Here is a 24,216-nt window from a genome sequence, read left to right on the forward strand (position 1 = left end):
ACTTCCTCCGAACTGTTGTTCTGCACTGATCACTTCATCAAAAAGGGATGTGGCAGAAGGTTTACAGACAGACAACAAAAACGGAGAGGCGTAAAAAAGCATTGACTATGTGGAGAATGAAATGACTGGGGCAGTTCAGCTTTGAGAGGTACTGTTTAGGGTGCCATGAATAATACATTCACTAAATTGAACTTATGGAGAGCTGGGAATTTTCTAACAGTCTAGTTCCTGTAGAAAATGTGACTTTGTCAAAACAGAAGTATTTTGTGGGAATATATAATTCAGAAACATAATTTCAAAGAAATCACACCCAACATTTCTGTCTGTCAAGGACTTTTACCCCATCAGAAAAATGTCTCATCTGCTCCAAATAAGCTATCTGGGACCCTAGCTTTCTGTGGTAGGTCTGTGCCATGGACCTTCTCAGACAAGGGACAAGCAATTATTTAATAGAAACTCCAGGGCAAAGCCACTCTAGGGACAACTAAGAATTTGAAACTCAAAATTTCCACTGTTCTGGTAGCTTTGAATCTGACAGCACTGTGCTTATATAAAGACAGGAACTCTTAAATATCCTCAAGGCAAATCTCTCAGGATATAACAAGCATGGCTTGAGCATATACCACCTTTCGCTGTTCATTCAGCATACCCCTTTTCACAAAAGATAGAGTAGGCATACACAGACCGGAACCCAAGTTTAGCCAAAGGGCGTAGGCATTCTGAGACAACAGCGAATCTGCATCAATAGTCCTTTAAAGACCAAAGACCAGCTTAGTGGTAGATCTCACATTTAAGGTCTGCTCCTGTGGCTTAGGTGCTGGATTCGAAGTGCATGACATCTGCAGAATCCAAATAGCTCAAGCATTCTCAGTGAGAAAAGGCTTGAATGATCTCATTTTTGTTTTTCAGTAAACTATCTGTAAGACTAGGGCAGGAGAATGGCCACCTCAATGACAGCTTTTGTTGTCAGTTGTATTTATCTGCCTTTTTCTGAGTAGCCTGGTTGGGTATAATAAGGCTATGCCTTGGTGATAGCCATCATCTTGTGAACTGTCACTCCTGAAATGCTGTTGAGCAATGACAAAGTCATTGTGCTAGTTCTTGACAAAATGTCTCAGCTGTGCCTCTCCACATCCAGAAGTCTTCCTACATCTTTTGCTGGTCATCCCCCATCCTGAGGACAATGCTGCCCCACAAGCTGGATGTTGCCTCATCCTCTAGACACAACCTCTGATCAACAAGGGGCAGAGAAACTGCAGAGATTCTGAAAAATGTTATTAACTCATATTCCTGCTCTGTGAGGGTTGAGTGCAAGCCATCAAGTTATCATTTCAAACATATGCTGTAGTTGTGTGAGTAAGCCTGTCATCCCCTCACCATTCACTGGACCTTTGCAGTGTTCTGCAGCAATTCAAGCAACAGGCACGGCAATGTCATCTATAAGAAAGCTGAAAACGGATAAGCAGGAACAGAATTCATACTCCTTGAGAGTGATAGCAATAGGGACAGTGATGTGCAATAATTATCTATGTGGGGCAGGTGAAAGGACAAAGAAGCATATCCTCATGAAGCCCATTGTCTTCCTGATGGCAAACGTTTTTAGGAAAAAAAAATCCTGAATATTGAGTGTGCTTGGGAATGCATCTTTTCTCCAAGGCACTATAATATACACAATTATGACTTTCCACTCCCAATCCGGCAACTCCCTACTTTACTCTTAAATCCAAGAAACTTCTACAATTTCACAGCTCTCTAAAAGTAGCCTGTGGAAAGTTGCCCTTTCAGGAGTGAGGAAAACATATCACAGAATCACAGAATCACTAGGTTGGAAAAGACCCACTGGATCATCAAGTCCAACCATTCCTATCAATCACTAAATTATGCCCCTCAGCACCTCATCCACCCATCTCTTAAATACCTCCAGGGATGGTGATTCAACCATCTGCCTGGGCAGCCTGTTCCAATGTCAAATGAACCTTCCAGGGAAATTTTTTTTATATATGCATAGTGGCATCATAAAATTCCTGAGAGCTGAGAGAACAAACTGCTCTAACTTCACCAAAATGACAAGGGGGGAAACTACTTGTACAAAATGAAGTACTGAATTACAAATTTTTGAAAGGTCAGAAATTTTAACAGAATAAAAATACTAATAGTCTGTCTTCAGTTACTTGTTTATAGTTACTTGTTTATAGGAAAAGGGCACATCATTTAATGGAAAGTCAAAAAGTTGAAACTCAGTTTTAAAAAAGAATATATTTAGCATATCACAAAAAAAAAAACCAGTGGAACTCACCATTCTAATTTTATTAGGCAAGAGTAAAATTGATTTGGAAAGAAAATAAAAATCACTCATTTCAAGCTATAAGAACACTATTAAACAAAGAAACATTCCAATGTATGTCCTGCTCCTTTGGAAATGCCTGCAGTTTCCCTGAAACACCATCTTTTGGTCACTCTTGGAAATGGTTTGTTGGGGTATCTGGATTGGTACCCTGCCTGGAGAAATCACAGTTTATTATCCTGTAGAGTTTCAATCAGCACAGATATCCTATTCATGCAGGGACTACAAATGAAGGCATTGAAACTTGTAGATTCTAAGAAAAAGGAGGAAGGGGCTATGAATTTACAGCACAAGGATGTCACTGAAACAAGCCATGTAATGTGGAAAATAGTACTTTTAGCAACAGTGAAATAGTGTGTGTTATATAAACATAAAAATCAGGAAAATGTTTTTTCAGGACATTAGCTCTTTGCTACTGTTTGCCCGGTGTTTACATAGGAATTAAGAGATCAGTTTTCTCTAGACTAGCTCTGATGAGAGTCATATATCAAATTTTTGAGTGATGAATGATATGATCTGGTAAGCTAGAACCTATGCTATTATGTACCCTAATAAAAAGCAATTGTTTATCTATTAGAATAGTTCTTACGCACTGATGTACCTTGAATTTTAAATAATGTTAGTTTGTACCATTGTAGAGATTTTACACTAATGGGTTTTAAAGAGCTTTTTCCAGCAGACCAGATATTGGATCAGTCATGCTGGAATAAGGGAAGGAGAGTCTGTGGTGAACCTCTGAGGTGTGTCACTTTAAAATAGTGCAGTGCACTCTAGGGCAAATAAAACAATAGGAAATCAGGAGAGTTCAACTGCTGTGGCTATTTATTCTACAGCAACTTCAGTTCAAGTCATGCTGATAGTTTTTCTAATGCCTTAAATCAAACAGCAGGTATCTGTTGCCTCAAGGTAAGAAATGCTAAACATCTGCTGCTTTCCAGACTTGAAACATTGCAGCTGCTCTACCTGAAGAAAATTTTACTGTTAGTGTACCAGGGATCTCAGTGCTACTGTCATGCAGCATTTTCACTAGTAAATTGTCACTTCACAAAACACTGAACTCCCTCTCCCAAAGATCCAATTCTAACTAATCTGCAAAATATTTTGGCTACTGTATTTTGAAATAACTTATTCTGGCTATAAAAATACATGCACAAACTAATCGGTCTGAGTTCTTTAACAGCCTCAAGACATCTCTTGATAGCTGGCAGTCACGTGAGAAGTCACATCATTATCTCTTTCAGCAGTCCATCCATCCAAGACATACTGGCACTATTCCTGCTGACATGTGCCTTGGCCTATGAAAAGACCTACAGATGTAAACAAAATGGAATAAAGTAAATAATACCCCCAACAAATATTTCATTTCTGAATGTTAGTGGTTTGGTAATTATGAGCACAAGCTATTCAAGATTTTTCTCTTTCCTTCACCATCAGGCACTTCCTATGCCAACAGAAAAAAAAGTTTTGATTTGCACTAGTCAACTGAAAGACCTGGTATGAGGTATGTTTTATCTAACTTGCAAGTGATTATCACGTTTCCAAAATCCATTATTCCTCGTACAATTCTATACTATATTTGCCCAGATTGCAAATTTTACTTCAAAAGTTAGTCTTCCTGGATTTTACATCCTTATTCATCTCCAAGAGCAATATCAGTTTGGCAGGCTGCAATGAAAACCTTGGATTTAAAAATATGAGTAACTGTGTTGAAGTCAATAGAATTACCATGGGTCCTGTCAGAGTACTTTGAGCTTGGTGCATACCCCTAAAAGGCAGTTTAATCATCGCAATCTGCTCTGCAGATTCTCCTGGGGAGCAAAAGGAGTTTTGAAGGAGTTCTGCCTTTACAGTAGAAATTGATTAATAAGCTTTCACCATGCATGAACTGCCAACAAGGATATCAACCTTTGAAGACATTGCTTTAGTGCAGGAGAAGCAAAATTTGTCATAAAAAACGTCAAAACTGTCTTTTGTATATGTGTTCTTAAACACAGTATAGAGTCTTGCCTGTTTGCCTTACCTTCTCATAAGGTCCTATAAATTTTAAGCCTTAGTTCTGCCTGACTGCCTTTTTCTTAGGAAATAAAAAGAGGAAAGAAGCAGAACTTCCCTTGTATTTTATTTACTCCCTTGTATAATGGTTGGACTCTCAGATGCCTTGACTATTACACACCACAGTAGCATTCTATCATTATTTTCACCTATAAAAGAAACCAAAAAAAACCAAAACAAAAAAACCCCACAGAATGTGAAAAGCAAAGGCATTTAAAAATATCTAAAGGGTTTCCAGACTGGAAAGGTTAAAGGAGACTTTGATTCTGGGAATGCCTCTCTTCAGAGACTGTTTCCCTGATAAGCAGCTGTGACGAGGGGTGTCCCGTTTAGAAGGTGGCAGAAATGCCTTTTGGAAAGCGTGTGAGATGAGGGAAAAGTAGGATTGCCTCATCACTGTGTTTTAAGAGATGAAAAATAGCTATTTACAGATTTTGAATATAGGTTGTTGTACCTCTTCCATGAATTGGTCCTTAAGAAGCATAACAAGCCGATTTGCCCCTTTTCTCTTAATTTAAAGGTGTTGCAGAACACTGCAGAGAGGCTTTAGCTCTGGCGAGCTGGAATCAAGAACACTCCAGTAAAGATTTACTTCTGGGCGTTGTTCGATCCTATTCCTATGACTGCACTGACCCCTAGTGACTGCAGAGCCAGTTAAAAAAATTACCGACTCAATTTTTAAAAATATATATATATATTTACTTACCTAAAGTATTGCTATACAAAGGACCTTTTATCAGCAAATGTCTTCATTAGGAGGAAACTGTCAAGGTCCTTTTTAAGCAATCAACAATTCCCAGGGAAGTTTCACTCAAGTTTTTCCTTTCACAACAACCAATTTTTTCTCATTTGGGTGTTGACTTGAGAAGGACTTTACTAGTTTAATTAATAAACAGCTTATTTAAAATATCAGCGCTGATAAGATGCTAGGAGTTAGTGGTTTTAATGTAATCACATAAATTTGTTCAGGAATATAGGATCTCAGGCTGGAAGCTTTGCGAACTTTTAATAAAATACAGGTGATACCACTGTTAATCTGTTTACTGTCTACTATGACTGACCTACACTAGATGTCTGATGTGCTTTTGTAAGTACCATCTGGAAAAACATTAGCATATTTTAACATGTAGAAGGTGAAAGCAACAAACAATTTCTTTCCCCTGGGCCTTTCAACTCAGCAGCAGATTTTGGATATGCATATATAATGCAAGGGTAAATTCAACCCTCCTTCAGTAGCCCTCTGCCTCTGCTCTTTAGCTCTTTATCTCACAACTTATTTTCTCACAACCAGTGTGGGGAATTTGTCATGCAGTGAGTATGAGAAAACACAGAAACGCAACCTTTAGGGCCTCACTGCACGACATGTTGAAAATCTTCAATATTCTTTGACTCCTCTTTGGGGACCTAATGACAGAGAGAACCAGGCAGAACAGGATTAAGTAATATAATATAGGATGCATCTGTGATCTAGAAAACACACATGTATATTTATTATATTAGTGGATCTTAGTGCCTTTGAAGCTGTGAAAGGGAAATCTTAATGATTTGATCACACAAAGCACTTATCCCTTTCTGTTCCTCTGATTGCCGTCAAAAGTAGTTAAAACCTCACAGGAACAGTTAATATCCCATGGAGTCCTTATTTATTGTACAATCATTAGATGTTTGTTAGTATCTGTGACTTGATGGTTGAACAAGTGATGACTAAAAGAACAGTATTTGTTATTTCTTTACAGGAAGCTCCAGTGAAAAGGAAAGAGATAACATACTGAGGCTGTGGCTCCACAAAAATCCAGGAACAGCCAAGCATTGCCCTAATGGCCACATCTTTCTTCTCTTGCATTTCTTTGTTCTTCACCTGAGCTGTGCCTGACACCTAACCCAATCCTCTGTTGGAAATATTGGCATGTTAAAATGCTAGAAAATTATTTTCTTTTGGCTCTGGATTGTTGGGTTGGCTTTTCAGGTTGAAGATGTGGCTTAAATTGCACCAGGATGTGCTAGTTCATTACAATTCCAATCAGAAAGGTGCTCTGATTCTACAAAGCATCTTTTAAGATGCTTGGGTTTTGAGATCACATTAAAAAGAAAAGGTGGTTAGCACAGATAATCATACTGGCCTTCAGATGGTGAAGTCCCAAGTTATGAAGCATTAAATGGGCCTCTGACCACAGCCCAGGACACCCTGCATATCCCATCCATGAAAAGTTACCTCATCTTGGTCATTCTCTTACAGCATTTTCCCAAAGAAGACAACTCCTTCACTCATTTCTACTGTCAAACAAAGAGGATGTTCCCATGAGAACTTCTTCTCACTGCATTGTTAGATAAAGGCGAGGCTAGGCAGGAGGCCTTATATAACTAGATACAATATCCCTCTGAATAAAGATTTTAAATTGTCTCAGGCAGAAAACATAAAATCTTGCCACAAGGCATCATGCACTACAACATGAAATTCCATTCCCTAATTAAAGGGGGGATGGGAGGAGGAACATTTTCAGTACACCCAGTCCTTGCTTTTAAAAAGATGTTTCTTGTCTGTTTTGTGCATTTTGTAAATCTCAGCTAAGCCAGATAATCTAGATTTTTCTGTTCTTCTCTCAGTTAAGGAAAGCAATGTCCAGCTGCATACACATTTATAAGCACTACAACTCTTTTTAAACTTAAATTATTACAAATTAGATTTCTAAACAGTATAAAAATTACACCATTACCACCAAAAGCTAATGCAAGATGGTCTCAATAAAGTAGGATACAGAAATATGAGACTATATTTCCCATAGAACGATAGTGTGATTTCACCTACAAGGTACCCTGGAAGCTACCTGATCCATCCTTGTGTTCTAAACAGTGACAGTGAAGAAAAGGCTCCTAGGAAGCAAAAGGCTTTTATATTCAGTTATGCGTGCCACTAAGATAATTACTGGACCCCAGTGTTAGAGAGAGAAGTTTGAAAGGCTCTTCTCCAAAACTGATTATGTTCTAAGAATGACCTAAGGCCAGGTAAAACCAAAAATGGAAAAAACATCTGAGACAATGACATAAAGCCACATATACGTAACAACTTAGTATGAGGTTTATTTCTTCCGAAAGCAATACTAAAGTACCCTTCTTATGAGTCCTCCTCTCAGTCTTTATCCAGTCTTTTATACTTCAGTTTAAAATGTGTGTAAAATCATATTTTAGTTAATTCTGAAAGTTTTGTTGCGAAGTTCATTTAGTTCACAACACAGTTCTGCTGCCCTGCTATAATGGCAAAAACTCAAGATCAAACTCAGGCTGTGCCCCCCAAAATCTAGTGAACAGGTAAACCATCTAAGAATCTGGTTCTCACACAGAAACAGCTACTTTCTTTAATGCATTTCTATTGTTTTTTACATTAAAAGCACTCTGAAACTGCTAAGTAAAACTAATAGTATGTATTAATGTTTAGAAATTATGCATTAAAACATCTGACAAATAATATAGGGGAAGACTCTGCTTAGGGATTTTTTCCCCTCTATGAACATCTTCTTTGCTATCAGTGCATAGCCACAGTCTGTAAAAATCATTGCAACTGCTAGATTTTCATGATACATTAAACTTACTCAATATTGAAGACCTTTATGTGTGACAAAGGAGGTTGTAGAGAGGAGGGTGCTGGCCTTTTCTCCGAAATGACGGGGGACAGGACAAGAGGGAATGGCCTCAAGCTCTGCCAGGGGAGATTTAGGCTGGACATTAGGAAAAAATTTTTCACGGAAAGGGTCATTGGGCACTGGAACAGGCTGCCCAGGGAGGTGGTTGAGTCCCCTTCCCTGGAGGTGTTTAAGGCACGGGTGGACGAGGTGCTAAGGGACATGGTTTAGTGTTTGATGGGAATGGTTGGACTCGATGATCCGGTGGGTCTCTTCCAACCTGGTTATTCTATGATTCTGTGATTCTATGACCATACAGAGCTATTCTGGCTTGAGCAGAACTCATTTTCTATCCTTCATAGAATCATAGACCTCCCTGGGCGGTGAGGTCTCTTCTGAGTAACTTCATTTTCTGAAAGTTAACAATGTGTTTTTCAGACAGCGCCTGTCTCTAGAAGTGATAACGCTTGACAGTTATAGTTATCACCAAAGTAAGGGGCACCAGTATGCAGAAAGAACTACATCCACGGCCTTTCCCTCACTCAGTAAGCGGGTCACCTTCTCATAGAAGGCGATAAAGTATGAAAACACCTCTGCGTATATGAAGTTCCCCGAAATCACTGTTGGGTAGAAGCACTCTGAGGACAAACCCCGTGTCTTCTCTAGCGCTGTACAAAGCTCACCTCCCTTCATGGTTAAATTAAACTACTAAGAGCCAGTTTTTCCCCTTCAGACAGAAGAGCCGCTCAGGGCTGCGATCCCTCCCCCTACTGGGCGGGCGGCGCCGGGCGCCATTTTGCGGCGCGCGCTCCGCGGGTCTCGGGGCGGGGTGGGCGGAGCGGGAGCCCGGCGCCATGAGGCGCCTCGGCGCGGTGCAGCGCAAGGTGCCGTGTCTGTTCGTGACCGAGGTGAAGGAGGAGCCGTCGGCCAAGAGGGAGCACCAGGTGGCCGGGGCGGCGCGGGGCCGGGGGAGGGACACACCCGTGTGGCGAGGGGTTCCCCTGGGAAGATGGAGCCGAGCGCGCCGCGGAGGCTTGTAGGGATCCCCCCCCCCCGTGAGGATTAATCGATAATTAATTGATAATTTTTTCTGCAGTTGGTTTGTATGTTTGATTATCTTGTAATTTAAATCTGTCTTGTATCAAGAGTAAGTACTTGATGGCCGACTGAACATGAGCCCAGGTGGCCAAGAAGGCCTATGGCATCTTGGCTTGTGTCAGAAATGGCATGACCAGCAGGTCCAGGGAGGTTATTCTCCCTCTGTACTCGGCACTGGCGAGACCGCTCCTTGAATACTGTGTTCAGTTCTGGGCCCCTCACCACAAGAAGGATGTTGAGGCTCTGGAGCGAGTCCAGAGAAGAGCAACGAAGCTGGTGAGGGGGCTAGAGAACAAGTCTTATGAGGAGCAGCTGAGAGAGCTGGGGATCATAGAATCATAGAATAACCAGGTTGGAAGAGACCCACCGGATCATCAAGTGCAACCATTCCTATCAAACACTAAACCATGCCCCTTAGCACCTCGTCCACCCGTGCCTTAAACACCTCCAGGGAAGGTGACTCAACCACCTCCCTGGGCAGCCTGTTCCAGTGCCCAATGACCCTTTCTGTGAAAAATTTTTTCCTGCCGTCCAGCCTAAATCTCCCCTGGCGGAGCTTGAGGCCATTCCCTCTTGTCCTGTCCTGGAGGAGGCTGAGGGGAGACCTTATTGCTCTCTACAACTTTCTGAAAGAAGGTTGCAGAGAGGAGGGTGCTGGCCTCTTCTCCCAAGTGACAAGAGGGAATGGCCTTAAGCTGTACCAGGGGAGGTTCAGACTGGCTATCAGGAAAAAAAATTCACAGAAAGGGTCATTGTGCACTGGCAGAGGCTGCCCAGGGAGGTGGTTGTGTCACCATCCTTGAAGTTATTTAAAAGATGAGTAGATGAGGTGCTAAGGGACATGGTTTAGTGGCAGATAGGAATGGTTGGACTTGATGATCTGAGAGGTCTTTTCCAACCTGTTCATTCTTTGATCCTAAGAGATAATATGGAGACAGTTTCCAGTCATGGATAAATAACTTGAAAGAATAAACACTTTCCTAGAGCTGCAAGAATTTATTGATATGCTTAATTCCCTTGTAAGATGTAGCTGCTGTAGGTCAAGAGGTGACTTGTTTTAAGGCCGTGAGAATTTATTGATGTGCTTAATTGACTTGTAAGATGTAGTTGCCTTATGTCAGGAGATAACCCGAAGGGAGTCTGCAGACATGGTTGAATAACCTATAAAAATAAACATTCTTTGGGGACTTAAATGGTTCTTTGTCTAAAACTGGTCTATATATCTATTGCTTTTGTAAGATGGGATACCTTTTTTAGAAGGGCATCCAATTCAATGTGGAATTGTAAAATAAAAATATTATTGCCTTTGTTTCGAAGACTCTGTCCTTTTCAATATTTTACCAGTGAATAAGTGTTTCTCACACCCCCTTCAGAGCAGGAAAGGTCGTTTGGGAGCTGTTTCTACCCCATCCCTCTCTTTGCCTGCCAGGTGCAGCCAGGTGTTCCCCTTGATGTTGTGTTTGCTTTTTCTGAGTGTAGGAGGGAGTGGCAGAATGTGTAGGGAAGTGGCACAGAGAGGCCAAAAGTGGGCACAGAGATCCAAAAAATGGGAACAAAGAATGAGGCCAATTCAGCATGACCGCACTGGGAGCTTGTGTAAAGCCATCCTTCCATCCCCACCTGGGAACCCCATGGGGAAAAAATAAGCTTATGTTTCTCTTTTTTTTTTTTTTGTGATCACAGGACTATAGATATGAAATAGAATCACATAGTCATAGAATGGTTTTGGTTGGAAGGGACCTGAAAGGTCATCCAGATTCTGCATTAAAAGGGTCATCTCGTTCCAACCCTCTGCCACACACAGGAACACCTTCCTGCAGATCGGGCTGCTCAAGGCTGCATCCAGCCTGGCCTTGTGCACTTCCAGAGATGGGGCATCCACAGCTTCCCTGGGCAGCCCGTGCCAGTGCCTCACCACCCTCATTGTGAAGAATTTCTTCCTAATGTCTAGTCTAAATCTTCCTCTCTCCAGTTTATACACATTGCCCCTCATGCTATCACTACAAGCCTTTGTAAAAAGTCTCATTTCAGCTTTTTTGTAGGTCCCCTTTAGGTACTGGAAGGTTACAATAAGGGTCTCCCCAGAGCCTTCTCTTCTCGAGGCTGAGCAACCCCAACTCTCTCAGCCTGTCCTCATAGCAGAGGTGCTCCAGCCCTCTGATCATCTTTGTAGGAATTCACCAAGGTGAAAATGATGGAGCACAGTCGAAGTTATTTCTTCCAGAGATGTGGAAGGCTGTTTTCAGACAGGCTGAGGTGGCATTTATCTGTGTAGCTATAGACCTCCAACTTGTGTTTCCCAATTTTAGTAGCAGCACCTACTGCTGTCTGCTGGCTGTACAGTGAACTTGAATCCATCTGGGTGACTTTCTCCTGTTGGTGTTTGGCTTATGGATGGAAGAGCTGAAATGATTGCCAAACCATCAGTAACTTAATTGTTCAACTCTTGAGTATCAACACCGTCTTGATAATGGTCATGTAAGGGTACCTCCCTATATTCTTGTTCCTTTGTATAGAAAAAGCTGTCAGGGGATTAAATCTGGAAGTGGACTATGCTTTTTGTTTTTCAGAGTACAGGCAAGGATAATACAGGGGATTGTGAATGCTAGGGATGAAGAGTGGTGGTGCTGGAAAATACTTGAATCCAAACAGAACATGTTTGCAATGAAGCTGTTACAAAAGTTGTGTAGAAGTCATCCTGGAAGTCTGGACTAGCTGTGGCTGGATGTTTGTTTTGGACTCCCGACCACTTTTTTCTTCACTCTTTTTAAGCAGAGAAGTGTTTAATTAGCAGCACTGATACTAATGGCCTCAAGCTCTGCCCGGGGAGGTTCAGGCTTGACATCAGGAAAAGATTTTTCACAGAAAGGGTCATTGGGCACTGGAACAGGCTGCCCAGGGAGGTGATTGAGTCACCTGCCCTGGAAGTGTTTAAAAGATGGGTGGATGAGGTGCTGAGGGGTATGGTTTAGTGATTGATAGGAATGATTGGACTTGATGATCTAGTGGGTCCTTTCTAACCTAGTGGTTCTATGATTCTATGATGTTTTTGCCACCTTGCATTTCACTGGTCTGTATTTTGCACTAACGTGGTGCTATCAGTGTTCAGCTCCGAACTGCAAGCTTGGAGCAGCTAGTCATGATGAATTGATATTGCCATAGTAGTACATCTCAAAATTCTGTAGGGTTGGACTGAAACCCTTTTGGTTTGTAAACATTATGTAAAGCGGAAGGCAAAGTCATCTCTAAATATTAATCAAGAATGAAAAAAAGGAAGAGAGTTTGCAAATAGATTTCCCATGTTGTTTTGTTGTAGAGCATTTTCCAAACTCTCATGTCTTGAAGAAACAATAGTACATTTATGTAAGATTAGAAATCAGCAATATAGTGTATAGTGCTGGACTTACAGAGGCCATTTGTAAGAAGCAAAAATCCATATGAGAACAGGGCAGTAAAATAGCCATGATGAGGGTTTAAAATACCTGTCTTCTTTTCAGCCATTTAAAGTTTTGGCAACTGAAACTATAACTGGAAAGGCGTTAGAGGCAGATATATACAATGCAATTCCTACTGAAAAGGTGGACGGAACCTGCTGTTATATAACTACCTATAAAGGTAATAAGGAAGATCCATATGCAGATTTCATGTGCTGACTAGAAGCCTTGTTTTATTTAGTTTTCACTTTTATCATATGATTTATTGGATTTCAGCTGTTGTGAACTCAACTCTCGTTAAACATCTGAGCCACAAAGTAATAAAATGTAGGAAGTGTTTATAAAAATCTGTAACAACTTTATAGAGTTTGTTATAGATCTTTAAAATACATGAAGTATGGTTTGGTGAACATGCCAGTCATGGAAAAATAGAACATCCAGTAAATCTACCGTGCACACTAGAATTTATATAAAATAAGGTGTATAATTTCCTTGGGGAGGATTAAAAGAAGTATGGAGGTTGGGAGGAAATGTGAAGACTGTGCTTCACTGCATCACTGGGGTTCACAGGTTTACCTGAAATTGTAAGGAAACTATTAGTAGAATCTTGCCTAATTTAATACAAAAAAATTTAGATTCATATAAAGTAATTAATTTATGAATTTAAATAGTGTCTTTGGATATAATATTTCTCTAGTACCAAGTGAGAATTCATATCTTGCCTTCTCTGTAGTTGATTTCAGTGCTCTGCAGGGGGTGGTTACCTGAGTAATCTGCTGGTTTTATCCCTCTGGAAACTCTAGGGCAACCGTATCTGTGGGCCAGGCTGGATCGAAAACCCAACAAACAAGCTGAAAAAAGGTTTAAACGATTTTTGCATTCATTGGAAGCCTGCAAAGGTTAGTGAAGATTTCTTTCCTGCTTTTTTCCAGTGTTAATTATGCTATTGGAAAAACATCTCTAAGTGTGGCACAGGAAGTGTTAGTTACCGTGTTCTGATTTTTGTTACGGCACACGTAACTTTACTTCAAGAGAGCTTTGAACTAGAATCAGTTGGGGAACAGGATACCTACAGGATTGCAGTACACAAGTCAAGGGTTTGCATGGCATTACCAGAGGATGGCAAAGTTATTTGGAACATTTACACTGCTCCTGGGAGCATGGAGGGCTCAGGACCATACCTGAAATGCTTGTACACCAATGCATGCAGTATGAGAAAAAAACGGGATGAGCTGGGAACGCTGATCAGCTCCCAGAGCAACAAGTATCATTGGTGTTAGTGAGGCTTGGTAGAATAAGTCCTACAATTGGAGTGCTAGGATGGAGAGCTACAGGCTGTTCAGGACATATAGGCAGGGCCCGCGAGGTAGGTGATGTATTATACATAAGGGAGAGGTTTGATTGCACAGCCCTTACTGTTAGTGTTGATGTGGCTGAGAGCCTCTGGATAAGGATTAGGGTGACGGAGAACAAAGGAGATGTTGTAGTGTGTGTCTGTTACTGATTACCCAGATACGATGTAAGCACTGATGAGTTATTCTATGGGCAATTAGGAGAAATTTCTGGACTGGTAGCCCTTGTCCTTATGGGAGATTTCAACTTCTCAAACATCAGCTGGGAATAGTCTCTTGCTCTAATTTAAATATGATGTTGGCTATTGAGGTAGCTATTTTTTCATCTTGGTTAGTTTTGAACTTTTAAACTATTTAGAGTGCTTGTTTAAACCCTCTTAATTGTAGACTGCTTGAGTGTGCTAGATGTTGGTGCTTATACAAAGTACCTGGGACTGCTGTTTGTTGGACAGGGTTTAGATCAATGGTATTGTAATGCTTGCACTGAAAGATGATGAAAACATAAAATTGACTAACAATTTGTCAAACTATCACATTTCTATGTGTAGAATTTGTTTGGAATGTTGAAGAGGATTTCAAGCCTGTTCCAGATACCTGGATTCCAGCAAAGGACATAGAGTTTTCCAATGGCAATCCTTTGCCTGATGAAAACGGTCATATGCCAGGTACCTATGATGCAGCACAAGTAAAAAATGGGGGTGAGGGGAATCCATTTTTGAAGTGAATTAGTTCCAGAGTTAAAAGTGGCAGTTAGCATATTCAGAAAACAGTTGGGATGTCATCCATTCATTATCCAGAAAGGCTTTGTTCTTCTGACACATGGAAAATAATTGCAGTTTGCTGTACAGTTTCACAGGGCTTCAGCTGAAGGCATGGTTGTCACATTTGCATTCTTCTGATGTTTCTCTGAGATAAAAACCAGTTTTTCTTGTTATTCCTTCTGTTTGTAGTTAACTGTGGGGATTTTTTAAGGCCTGTACAGTCTTAGGACCCATTTGATAACTTCAGCTGTTTACTTTGGTGAATGCAGTGTTTTCTTGTAGGTTGGGTGCCTGTGGAGAAGAATAGTAAGCAGTATTGTTGGCATTCATCTGTTGTAAATTATGAGGCTGAAGTAGCACTGGTGCTGAAACACCATGCTGAACCAGGGCTTCTGGAAATCAGTCCGGTGCCATTATCAGAAATTTTAGAACAAACCTTGGAGCTTGTTGGGACTAATATTAATGCAAATCCATATGGTAAGTTTGCATGGTCTGTTCTTAAATAAAAAAAGTATTTAGGGATATTTTTGAGTAAAAACTACGTCTTTTCTTTGTATAAGTTTTAAAAAAGTTGTAAGGTAGCAATATGATGTTTTTAGAGGGAAAGGGCTTGCTCAAACAACACAACCAAAGTGCCTCAGAAAGCTGAGTTGCCATGAGACTATTTATGCCTACTAAACATCTTTCCACCTGCACATTCTTTAGGAGTTACTACAAAAATGCTTTCCTTTGATCTTTCAAAAATATTCTGACTGGAAAAGTTGTTTAAAATATTAGTATTAAAATATTTTTTAAGATTATTTGTTGGTGCTTTTTCTTGCTCTTCTAATGTTGCTAAGTCCATTAAAGTAGAAAATTTTATTTAGCCAGTTTTTTTTCAGTCCCTAGAGTTTGTTATAAATTGCAATTTTAAAATTATGAAATAAAATGAATATTTTTTTTTCAAAGAAGTGTAATTTTAAGCTAAATTTTGGTTGTAGTTTCTCCCTTTAATAGCCTTACAACAGAAGAACAATTGAGCGCGAGCACAAGGAAGTTCTAAGTTCTGAGCTTTGCTGTTAAGGTAACTTGCAAGGATGGACAGGAAAAATAGTAGTACTTGGTCTAAGTGTTTTCTCAATATAAGTGAACTACAATAAAAAATTACTAATAGCTGTATTCTTAGATGAAGATTTATGTTGAACAGTCAGCAAAGAGGCAATGCATTTGTTAACAGCATGGTTTAAGTATTAATCCATGTTCGTAAGGAAATATACCAGGTATTCAGCAACTAAGATGTTTGTGCTGTTGATCATGGTCTGAAGTATTTGGCTCATAGAGTTACGGTTACTGAGGATGTGACCACAAGGAAAAAGCAGACAACCATATAAATCTGTCATGTTTTTTTCATATAAATAAAAAGTTACATGAAGAGGAGAGGGCTACAGTTGATCTTTCAAAGGCAGGACAATGCTGTATCTAATAGAAGTCTACCTTTGTAGAGTGTTTTTATGTTAGGGGTAGTAAAGAAGTGAGGAGAATCTTCAGTTATCACCCGTAACTAGGTTTTTATTCCTTTAACATAGGATTAGGAAGCAAGAAGCAGCCTATACATCTTCTTGTACCACATGGAGCATTTGAAATAAAGAATCCACCTACTTTGAAACAAAATGACATAGTGTCTTGGTTTGAAGGCTGCATTGAGGGTAAAGTTGAAGGAATCGTGTGGCACTGCCATGATGGATGCTTAATCAAGGTAAATATGTAGACGGACATGTGGAAAGCACTATAATAATTCATAATATGTGAAGTATTGTGAGGTATTCACTTTTTGTCTGGTTTTCCAAATTCTTCAGTAGTAAATATTGCAAATTGGGTGACAGTAGAATTAGTCAAGCCAGTGAGTCACTATAATGACAAAATATTAAACTTTTTAGTAATCTGCATTATGCTAATAATTTAAAGTGATGTAGAACATGTAGAGGCAAGAAAATATTATTTATGAATAACTGAAAATTTTAAAGCTTTATTCTTCTATTTTAAAAATTAATTTCTTGTAACGTTGACTTACAGAACAACTGTTGTTAATAAGCAAGTGATTTTTTTATTAGTTAGCAAGTTTATATTCTTTCTGAAGCTGCAGAGGGCATCTTGGTTCTGGTTTGCCTTTTGTGCTTCATTGTAACTCATGGGATGCTGGTGTGTTACTGACCGATAGTTAGAAGTGCCCTAATGCAGAGGATTAACGTGCCCTCCCCCCCAGCCATCACTGAAACTGGGAACTGTTGGGCCACTATATCAAAATCCCTAAACTGATCTTATTTCTTTTTATTATAGCTCCATCGTCATCATCTTGGTTTACGCTGGCCACTTGCAGAGACATACCTGAATTCTCAGCCTGTTGTAATTTCTTTTGATAGAACTAAATACGACTGTGACTTTGAACCGAAGAGTTTGTTTCACCATTTTTCAAACTTGGACGGTCAAAGATTTGACAGACTCAAAGATATCAAGTTTGATGCTTGAAATTATTTTTTATCATTTAATTGTCATGTGTTGCATTCCTCTTACTTGTGTCTACCAGAGAACTTTACAAATACTCTTCTGGCTTAGGCAGCAGCCTAGATAATGTACGATTTTAAGTTTTTCCTAAGACCATAATTTTATCTAATGAGAGATCATGACAGAGATCTAACTTTCAGAATGTTTATTTTCAAAACTGGAAAAAAAACCATTTCTAGAAACTTATAAATGCAAGAAGTATGTTGTCTATCACTGGCTGGTCCTAATAGCTTAGCTAATAAATGCAGTCAACTATAAAAAGTTCCGTAGGTTGCACTTCTATAAATAATAAAATTATTATAGCACTGTTTTATGTAGGATTCAGATTTAGGATCTAATTGTTTTTTAACAATTAAGGACATAGTTCAGGTGGGACCAGAATTAGTCCTGAAATTTGATAATTTTTTTCTCAAGTTTTAACTGTTCCTTTTGGAGGAAAGCTTTTCACTGTATTATTTAACTGGTAAGAAGCAGCGTTATGCTGTTACTTGAAAACCTAATTTTGCTCTATCCTACACATACTTCCACTGGTTTGGGACAAAAAGGGTAAATGAGAGAAAGTATACTAGTTCTATTTTGGAGATCCTTAGTAAGTTATAAGAGAGGTGATTTGGCTTAGTAATACCTATTTTCAGACTGTATCTCAACTAGGAAACTTCATCAAGGGCATATTAAATAAGATGTTATATAAATAATAAAGATAAGACTGCATGATTGTTTGCGCTTGCTTTATTTTATCTGTGCTGTAAAAGTATACATTCAGCTATATACAACATAAAAAATCATTTTGCTACAAAAATACCTTGAGCTTGTCAGAAATGCTATAACTTTTATTTTCAATTCTTGGATTTTCTAAAAGTGAGGTAAAAGTAACCAGGGATGTAAGAACAGACATCCACCACATTTACCCTGAATCCACAGTTCAAAAATACAAAAGCACTAGCCATAAAGAACTAATTACACATTCTTAAAGCTGGAACTTAAGATAGTTAGCACATATTCTTCTATGATAAGTCCAAGATTTCAGCTTTACTTGACCCCTGTGTATTACTCAAGTTACCGTTCTGAATTATATTATTTTAAAGGGGTTGGGAGAGGTAAAACTTTTAATTTGACTGGTGTATATAAATACTGACCATAATCTGCTCTGCAATCTTAGGTATGTGCCAAACTCTTGTAACTTCATACACTTGTATCATTCCTAGATAATACCAGACAAATAAATCAGTATTATGCAGCTGCTCCAGAATTTATTTTCTGTGTCAATACTAAAGATGCTAAACACTGCCCTAATCAACAGAAACATTGACTGAGCTATCCAATTGAATGCCAAACTCTTCAGAAAGCTGCTGTAATCTCTCTTCTAAGATAATATTTTTTTTAAGTTCTTTGTTGTAGTTATATTTCAGATCCTCAATTTCTTCAAAGAAGGAAGGACCAAAGTTTTCTAATTCTCTTCTCAGCTTTTTTGTTTCTTCCTATTGAAAAGAATGAAGGAGTACCACCTTTATCCGCAACTTAGGAATCGGATGTCAACAAGAGGGGGTTTTGCCTTTATCTTAAAAGGTTACACGATGGGAGCATAAATGTGTTCTCTAGAGACAAAAAATCCACCTCTGAACAGCATTTTCACTAGTAAGAGGCTTCGTAAACATAATGTTTAGAAATGGACTTGTCATTAAATATTAGTTTGGATATTAAACAGTTCTTTGTAGCTAACGTAGTTTTGCTCATTATCTCCTCTGAGATGATCCTTGCAACCCACCTGTAATTGCTGTTTTTCCAACTCTGAGGCTTTCAGCAATGTCTGGAGGTCAGCTATTTCTATCATTAACTTGTCATTTTTATCCTTCTCTACAATTTCATTATGTCCTGCAAAAATAAACATAATTTGTTTTTAAATTTACAGTAATGAAAATCGATTAAGTGAGTAATCATGTTACAGTAATTCTGCATCTCCTGAAAGATGAAACAGTTAAAGTGTGTTCCCCCAACTGGGATCAATAACCACCAAAAATTCAAGTCATCCGTGCTTTCCTTTATTTCTTGTAGAACTTAGGTTGGTGGTGTCTAGTTCCTGTGACTGAATGCAGTACTCCAGTGGCCAGTCTCTTAGCATACCTTTGAGAACCAAGGCACGTACAGTTTCTCTGAAATAAATGCAGGAAACTTGGAAATAATGTAGTATAAGGTTCTTGTTGATTATATTCATAATTTCAAGAGGGTTTGGTTTTTTTCTCCCATTGTCATATGGCAAGGTGCTGCTCTCTAGTGCTTTTCCTGTGGGACTGATGCTGGCCAAGTACGAAATCATTCACAGAGATGGTATCTGGAAGTAGACACTCATTCTCTGGCAGCTTGGAACCCAAGGCAAAAGGAGGAGGCAAGAAGGTTTCAGTGAATGACTGACCTCTTATGAGCAGTCTTATGAGATCTATAAAGTGGGTGGCATGAACTGCCCATCTTGTTGGAAATCTTACAAAGATTACAGCCTCTTGTTCGAGATAATTATGGAGATTTTTGCTAGCACTTCTCTATAAATAACTTGTACAAGTACTCAAAAATCCAAGACCTCACTATGCTGCAGTTTACACTCCACTGCGTTAATATAATTCAAATAATTATGTAGATTACTTATCACTTTACATACACGTTGTAAGTGAAACTAGTGCTAGGCCCAAATTACAGGAAAATCTTTATTTTATGTATTGAAAATGATTACCAGCTGCAGGACCTTCACTTGTATACATGTGTCTGTGGTGCTTATAATTTTCCACCTGGTGAGCTAGTTCTGTTTTTTCTTTCTCTAATTGATTATTAGTTGATCTGGAACAGAAAACAATCGTAGAATGATTTTATAAAAGTATTAAAATATTTTCAAATATAGAAGTTGTAATTAAAAATTACAAAATCTATTTCCTGATCATTTTTACTGGATGTGTATTGGCTGAGGTATTTATTTAATTATTTTAAAGTACATTACCTTAAAAGCTGGAGCTCCCTGATGAAGCTTTCCTCTGTCCTTGCACCTTCAGGAAAGCGTTTGAGAAGCTCAATCTTAAAAGAAAAATTAAAGTTTTACTCTTGAAAACAGTATCCATGGATAATGCAGTTCAGATATATTTATCTTTGATACAAGATTAAAAAATGAATGAAAATAATACTAAGGATGTAACTAAGTACTGGGTTACACAGAGGAAAATACCCAAATGTTCATCTAGTGACATTTTCTACAGAGCTAATTACAGCTTTTTTAAAGTTAGTATAGATCATTCCTACATATTTAATGAAAGATGAAGAAAAAAGTATTCAAAAGTCAAATTTACAAAGAGGGTTAGACACATAGCTACATTAGCATAGTATGCTTAAGGAAGTGATATGTCTAAAATAATTTAAATGCTTTAAAAATAATATTGGCATGCTTATTTGCATACCTAGGTGTCCAAGGTCTTTTGAAAACATGATAGGAAAAGCCTGTTATTTTGCAATGAAAACCCAGATAAGCGTATGTTGAGTAGAAATGATCTGCAGTTATAAGAGTAGGTCCCTAACCAGTTAAGCCTGTAGAAGTGCCTTTCAGTAGAAGATGCAGAAGCAAAAAATTACTGCTTTAAATATGAGACTATATCCAATTTTTTAATGCAGTGGTAATTTATAAACTCTCATAAGGATACTGTTAGTGATAGGCTTTTGTTCTTCTATTACTACCTAAAATAGAAAGGATTTGTTTCATTGAAATGTAGTTAATCTTGACCACATCCTTTCTTCAGTATCTGAGGCATAAAAGAAACTGGAAAGTCCGCTGCTCCAGAGTAATAGCACATAATGAAAGAATTTTACATCTATGTCAGTTCTGCTGCTGGTATACACTTCATGTTAGTAATGCTGACTTTAGAAAAAGGAAAAAAAAGCAAAAATTTACAGGACTCAATTCCCAGTTCTAGTTAATCAACGCATTTACTCACATAATAGATACGACTTCCTATATTGAAAGTTGTGTATTTAATACCTTACTCTGAAAATCGCCAGTATGCCTGGGGAAGAAAACTATGCACATATTTATAAAAGAGAAGACTGAAGGAAGCTAATGAAGGTTGATAGTCATAGCGCTGCATCTCAGTGGTACTTAAAGGCTAAAATTTGATATGTATTTTCAAAGGTACACGAGTATAAAATTCATCAACTCTTCCATGTATGAAATAATATTTGTAGGTAGAATATAAGAGGGACTTCATATAAGAGGCCATGTTGGAAATCGGCATGAAGATTCCCATTACGATGGCAAAGTCAAGTTCCTGCAGCAAACACACTCTGCGTAACAAGCTAGGAAGATTTTAAGACCATTTGATACATCTTTACCTACAGACTTTCATATTTTCAATGAAACTATAATAAAAAAAAACCTACAGAAAAATACAGTAGAAAAGAATTAATTTTCCCCTAAGACTGCAAGTAAAAAATATATGTTGATAATATGTAGTAAAATTCATTAATTGGCTAAAATATATAAAAGTGCAATTAACTGAAAAAATGTATAAAAGTATGGGTTAGAGGAAAAAAATGTACTCTGCTGATGTATTAGAATTAGTTAATATTAAGCAATCTATTCTCAGAGTCATCTGGCTAAATTTTACTCACTTGTTCTTTTAGGTCTTGTAAGTTTTTATCAGCATTGTGTTCACGTTCTGTTGCTTCCTGAAGCAGCTGTTTAAGTTCAGTAATCGTTTGGGTTTTTCTAGCAATATCCATTTCCATTTCCTTCATCTTAGTTTCGTGCATCCTGGTAATTTTATTTAGAAAAAGATAAGAGCAAAAGCTAATACTTTTGCAGAAACAGGGATTAAAATATCTTTAGGAGATTAAATGCCATAAAATACAGCCTAAAATATATTTGGGGTATTGGCCTTGAAATAATCACTGGTCTTACAAATAAGTGAGCTGAAGGAAGCATAATGAAAAATACATTTTTAGTTGTAGAATAAAGACTTTTCCAAATGTTGCACCTTTACGGACTTTACTTTGTGTCTACCCTTTGTTAAAGGTGGCCTGGAAGCTTTTTATAGTATTGCACATAAACCCCAAACTACCTCCTGCTGAAAACATGCATGTTTCCTATAGATGTGGTGTGCCCATCAGGTCTTACTTCAGTGTCAAACCTTTGACAGTATTTTACTTACCACTTAATAATTTATGGAAAATAAATTTATGTACTGAGAAAAAAGTTAATACAGATGCAGAAGATGAAGACTCCAAGGGCAAAAAATGTTCTGCAAGAAATTCTGTTTACCCTGGAGGAAGAGCAGTCTGAGGAAGGACCCATTTTGCTTTGAGCCATACAAGGCTACAAAAACGTTTTTGTAAGATCATTGTGATGCTGGTTGGAAGGTACCTCTGGAGATCGTGTAGTCAAATCTCCTACCTGAATTGGGTTTTCCGATAGCAGTACAATCTCTATCATCCTACAGTCTGCCAGAAAGCCTTCCCAAGGATGACACCTTTGTCTGCCCTGTCAAATACTTTCTATTACCACATACATGCTTTAGGAGATGGATAGTGAGATGGATTGCCTGTTAAAGTGCCCCAATGAGCTCCTCTAGGTTAGTCACGTCTTAATGTTATTCACTTCCTTTAAAATCGTCTTAAAGTTTTTATTCATACTAATTGAAATAGGCAAGTACAATTAACACCATCATGTATTTTATATCTAATATACACAACTACTTACTTATATATACACTAAAGAGAACCAAGTAGAAATGTTTTTGAAAGAGCTGAAGAACTAAAAGAAAAACTACTGAGCTGATATGTTAGCTGTTAAGGGCCTGCCATGTTTCCTGGATGTTTCTGTCCTCCTCCTGTGGCAGGCAGCAAGTTTTGCCCTCTTTCCTTACGCTAAATACCGCTGTCATCTGACCTTGCATAAAGACGTCTTACCTCACTACAGAGTTAGGAGGAAGCTTAAAGAAAAGGAACAGCTTTCTGAAGTCTCGGTGAAGTGAAATGGCTCAGCAATACGTCAGAGAAGCACTGCAACTCCCCTAGGCACCCTGTGGGTGTGCAACACTGGGAGCAGGTAAAAACTTGGACATAAGCAAAGGGACTTCTAAACAGTGATCTGACCTAGGATGAAATCAGACAAGTCCTTCTCCCGTCCAACTGGTTTTCTGCCCTAATAAGGTTGCTGACACAGGTTCTGTTGTGGGAGACAACTTCCACATCTGTTTAAAACTATTGAAGAGTACTTTTGAAACATGTTATCTTATTTCATCCTTGGGTCATCCAGGAGTCCAGTACTAACTATTTCTTCTAATAAATTTGCTCTCTTCCATCCCTATGCAGGACACAGGCTGCTTGTTTCTCTTAACAGCATAAGCATTATTTCATTTTCTTGTCCATTTCTGAGATATGTCAGTTCGACAGATGATATCCAATTAAAAACTCTTGCCTCAAGAGGGATAAAATTCTCCTTCCTCTTACACTTCCATCAATCACAGGCATGCTTCATGGAATGTATCTTACATCAAACTTCATATTATATAGCTATCTATTTATTATTAAGCACGCTAGCAACTTGGTGTAGCTCATCATTGAAACCAGGTGTAATAGTGCTTTTTGGACTGGCAATGGCTTTGGGGTGACTTTGCCAAAACGTAAGCAAACCACAAAACCAAAACTAAATAGCTTACTTCTAGCAAAGAAAGGAATGCAATTCAAGTTGTTCAGGCTGCAGAGTTAAGCTCTCCAGCCTGTATAAGCAGGTTGTAATAAAAAAACCTATCTGAACTATTTGCAGAAATACGGATAAATAAAAAATGTATGTCTCTTGCAGGGAAGAAACTGATGTCATAAAACTGTTTTCTTTAGTTTATTACACAGTGAGCGATGCAAGTGATACATGAATTTTAAAAGAACTAATTGGTAACTTCCGGATACCTGTTGGTGAAGAGCTGTAGACATTTACTCCTATTATCAAACCAAAAATGATTTTTGATGCTGATATGAAAGTCTGAGTTTTAT

General features: G+C 38.5%; 2 protein-coding genes across 2 annotated transcripts in view; one reads left to right on the plus strand and one right to left on the minus strand.

Annotated features, from left to right (window-relative positions):
• The first annotated feature begins 8,830 nt into the window (after positions 1–8,830).
• RLIG1 (RNA 5'-phosphate and 3'-OH ligase 1) lies at positions 8,831–17,497 on the plus strand. The gene is made up of 7 exons (XM_069858428.1): positions 8,831–8,957; positions 12,609–12,726; positions 13,349–13,444; positions 14,446–14,562; positions 14,941–15,135; positions 16,224–16,393; positions 16,975–17,497. Exons 1-7 carry the CDS (start codon positions 8,868–8,870, stop codon positions 17,161–17,163), a joined length of 975 nt encoding a protein of 324 aa, XP_069714529.1. The 5' UTR covers positions 8,831–8,867; the 3' UTR covers positions 17,164–17,497.
• A 415-nt stretch (positions 17,498–17,912) lies between these two features.
• Positions 17,913–24,216, minus strand: part of CEP290 (centrosomal protein 290) — a 52,501-nt gene continuing 46,197 nt past the window's right edge. Inside the window, exons 49-53 of the mRNA XM_069858440.1 lie at positions 21,838–21,979; positions 20,183–20,256; positions 19,922–20,025; positions 18,965–19,071; positions 17,913–18,677 (exon numbers count right to left, since the gene is read on the minus strand). Of these exons, the coding sequence (XP_069714541.1) occupies positions 18,489–18,677; positions 18,965–19,071; positions 19,922–20,025; positions 20,183–20,256; positions 21,838–21,979 (616 nt within the window). The 3' untranslated portion in view covers positions 17,913–18,488. The remainder of the gene's footprint in view (positions 18,678–18,964; positions 19,072–19,921; positions 20,026–20,182; positions 20,257–21,837; positions 21,980–24,216) is intronic.

This window comes from Phaenicophaeus curvirostris, chromosome 1, assembly GCF_032191515.1.
Source record: "Phaenicophaeus curvirostris isolate KB17595 chromosome 1, BPBGC_Pcur_1.0, whole genome shotgun sequence".
Classification (NCBI taxonomy): domain Eukaryota; kingdom Metazoa; phylum Chordata; class Aves; order Cuculiformes; family Cuculidae; genus Phaenicophaeus; species Phaenicophaeus curvirostris.